Source organism: Orbicella franksi, chromosome 11, assembly GCF_964199315.1.
Source record: "Orbicella franksi chromosome 11, jaOrbFran1.1, whole genome shotgun sequence".
Taxonomy (NCBI): Eukaryota; Metazoa; Cnidaria; class Anthozoa; order Scleractinia; family Merulinidae; genus Orbicella; species Orbicella franksi.
The window spans coordinates 22,705,279-22,708,879 of NC_138155.1; the positions used below are offsets into that span (position 1 = coordinate 22,705,279).

Genomic DNA, 3,601 nt, shown 5'->3' on the forward strand with positions numbered 1-3,601 from the left:
ACACTTTGCTCTTACAGTGCTTCTCTCCACCCGGATGTATAAATGGGTAGCGCCGATTTTAATGCTGGGGATAACCCTACGATGAACCAGCATCCCATCCAGGGGGAGTAGAAATAATTCTCATGGTTTCATGCTACTGAAACTGGAGATAATCGCCGGCCTGATAGGCCACGGGGCTCGTATACAGACTTAACCTACCCATGTCTTGCTCAATTCTCGAAATCACCAACTGACAAAAGGGCAATATACCGAATAAATTTGCCTACAGTTTGTGTTGTTTATCATTAATAATGTTTGTTTTTCTTCTCAGAAAATAAACAATGACTTCGAGAGGATTTCTTCTGATGCTTACGTCATTTTGGACCATGGCCGCTGGTTTAGTTTTTTACATTGTTATCAGCAAAAAAGAACCTAATGCATCCAAAATGTTCGAAATATTGTCAAGGAAAGAAGATATTGGTTTCCACAGCATGGAAAACACTTCTATTCTGAGGCAGAGACTGGGTACGAGTCTGAATCAAATATAGGATGGTGGCAGTTCGCGCGACAATGCATGCCCAACTAGCAAGAAGAGGAATTTTTTTTGTTATTGTTGACAGATAAGTTTGTATCCTGGAAAACGGACATTTAACCAGGTTAAAGCAGGAAATTATTATAATAGCATACATTCCTGATTTCAAGTTATTACATTCACAATTCTAAATTTATTATGTGTCAGCATATAGTAGCATGTCTCCATATGTGGCTTCTGGAATGTTGTTCCCATGGTGGCCCACTTAAGTAGTCAAGCCTGTCATAATATGAAGGACCCGTACAAGAAGATTTCAAGTTCTCTTAATTTCAATGGAGTGCTTGAAGAGATCAGGCGACAAGCGACCAAACGCCCTTAACATTATTTGTGTAACCGTTTCTGAACAAGTGGCAGTGGCGGATCAGGACCTTGAGCTAAGGGGGAGGAGAGGGGTTGTTTTGCTTGCCCGCCGGCTTTTCTTCCTTCTGTGATTTCTTCCAAAATAAGGGGGGCTCCCGGGCCCCCCGGGCCCCTCCCCTAGATCCGCTACTGAGTGGTACTTATAACTAAAGAAGGGAGTGGACACACAGACCTTACAAGTAAACAGGGGCTTGTATAGAACCTTATAAATGGCGCCTAAACGTGGATAACAATACTTATGAATCCAAAGCCTCTCATTCATGTGAAAAATCCTTTGTCTGGAAACATCTGTACGAGGCTAAGGATCTATAAAGTATTGTTATTCAAATCTAGGCGCATTTATGCAAAGGTTCAATCTGTATATGGTCAAGCATGACGTGAAAATGTTCCGGCAGTTCGAAATTGAAAACAATTCTGAAGCCAGCTGAAATAAACTAAATTTTATTTTTCTTTCAGTTAAAACTGCTTCCCTCTCTTATGCAGAGAAACTGCTCAAATTGTACGATGGAGTGGAGACATTTGTAATGTTCATTGGATATCCTCGAAGCAGTCATAGCTTAGTGGGCGCCATATTGGATGCACATCCAGAGATTATCATCCCACATGAATACGATGTGATAAAATATTGGAATAAATATCGGCCATCAACTGTTAGAAAAACAAAACTGTCAAAATATCATCTATTTTATGACCTCCACCAGCTGTCTAGAGAACAAGCAATGTTTGGAATTCGCTCTAAGTATCCAAAAGGGAAGATGGAAGGTTACAGCTACAACGTACCAGGCTTATGGCAAGGAGGTTATCAAACGAGAATAAAGGTACGTTAATAAAGTAATTCTGTGCCTCAATAAAACTTTCTTCATTCCGTTGGTCTTTCTCCCTACGTCTCTCGCCTACACTTTCCCCTGTCTGTCTGTCTGTCTGTCTATCTGCCTGTCTATCTGCTTGTCTGTCTGTCTGTCTGCATGCCTGTCTGTCTGTCTTCGTCTGTCTTTCTATCTGCCCGTCTGCTTGTTTGCTTGTCTGCCTGTCTGCTTGTCTGTCTATCTGTATTTCTTTCTCTCTTTCTTTCTTCCTTTCAGTTTTTTCTTTTTATGCAAATTTATTTCTCTCGCTCTTTCTTTCCTTCCTTCTTTCTAGTCTTTTATCCCTTCCTCTCTCTCTCTCTCTCTCTCTCTCTCTCTCTCTCTCTCTCTCTCTCTCTCTCTCCTCTCTCTCTCTCTTTCTGTTTGCTTGTTTGTTTCTATCTAGCGTTCTTTATTTATATCCTTTTTGTTATTTATTTCCCAAGGTTATCGGTGACAAACAAGGAGGAAACACAGCCTTAGCCTTAGACCAACTCGGAAATCTGAATGTTCTGAAAGAAATCAATCGAGTCGTTCAAGTACCAATGAAATTCATACACGTTCACAGGAACCCCTTTGACAACATAGCAACCATGATGCTTCGCGCTACAGGGTCACGTGACGCTGTTAGGAAAGAAGGAGTAAAAGTAAGAAGGTTATGGTGTTTTTGTCATTGGTCATCATGCTCATTGAAGGGTTAAGTTCATGTATGTTACACGAAGTATGGAGATAAGGAGTGACTACACCTATTTATTTACAATTAGCCGCCCCCCGGCAGGGGAGAGGGTCCTCCCAGAAAAATTGGGTGCGGGTGTTCGGCAAGCTTCCCAAAACTCTCAGTTTATTAAAGACCAAATTATGCGATTTTCCCTACCCTTTTTTTTTTGACCTGACCCTTTAATCAATACCCTGTTTTAGACTTGCCTTATAATTAGTTCCCTTTTTTCAAGTTCAAGACATTGTGAAGGTCTTTAGTTGATGGTCTTATCGTGGCCTTAAAGTGGCTTTCTCTTAAAAGCATACCCAAATCAATACTAGAGTGCAAAAAACCATACCCTATTTGAGACCAAAATGACCAAAACCGATACCCTATTTATGACCAAAACAGCTACAAAACCATGCACTTTGGGGCCGCACATACCTATATATTCCACGTTAGAAAGTAATCCCCCCCGGGGGGGGGGGGGGCGATTAGCACTCCAGCTTTATGTTTCTTTTATCTCCAACAGAAAGAAAACAAGGTGCAGCTTGATAATCAAATTGAATCCTACTTCAAAATGGCAGCCTCCAATCAGCGCGTCAGGGAACGGTACGGAGCTGCAGTTCTCGATATACCAGGACACGAAACAGTGCTAAGACCCAAGGAAACGCTTCAAAGATTGTGCGACCATTTGGGAGTTACTTGTCCTAAAGATTACGTTGAGAAATGCAGCAAGATTTTATATGGAGCTCCCTCATTCACCAGAGAGACAGTAGTTTGGACCGAGGAGCAAAAAGAGCGCGTCACAAAAATGATTAAGAAATACCCTTTTATGAAAGAATATTCTTTTGATAAATATCCTAACTAAGAAAACAGTAAGGTGTGGTTATTTGTCATCCTCCGAGGAAATTTTGACACGTCAATTGTGTCTATCATTTTTGACGTTGCCATGGCAACCACAAATTTCATGTAGGTTTGGCCAAACATCAAATTTTTTGACATAATTCTGCATTTTTTTTTCCAAGTTCTCTTTAACGAAATGCAGAAATTCACGATTTCTACGTTACATAAGCAAGGTAGCGAGTCAAATGACGTCAAAACCAACCAAAATGCTATTACTTATCT

General features: G+C 40.8%; 1 protein-coding gene across 1 annotated transcript in view; it reads left to right on the forward strand.

Moving 5' to 3' along the window:
- The first annotated feature begins 365 nt into the window (after nucleotides 1-365).
- LOC145502214 (uncharacterized) overlaps nucleotides 366-3,601 on the forward strand; it is a 4,015-nt gene continuing 779 nt past the window's right edge. Inside the window, exons 1-4 of the mRNA XM_081481472.1 lie at nucleotides 366-504; nucleotides 1,388-1,749; nucleotides 2,223-2,423; nucleotides 3,006-3,601. The exon at nucleotides 3,006-3,601 is cut by the window's right edge and continues 779 nt beyond it. Coding sequence (XP_081337598.1) covers nucleotides 366-504; nucleotides 1,388-1,749; nucleotides 2,223-2,423; nucleotides 3,006-3,344 — 1,041 coding nt within the window. The 3' untranslated portion in view covers nucleotides 3,345-3,601. The remainder of the gene's footprint in view (nucleotides 505-1,387; nucleotides 1,750-2,222; nucleotides 2,424-3,005) is intronic.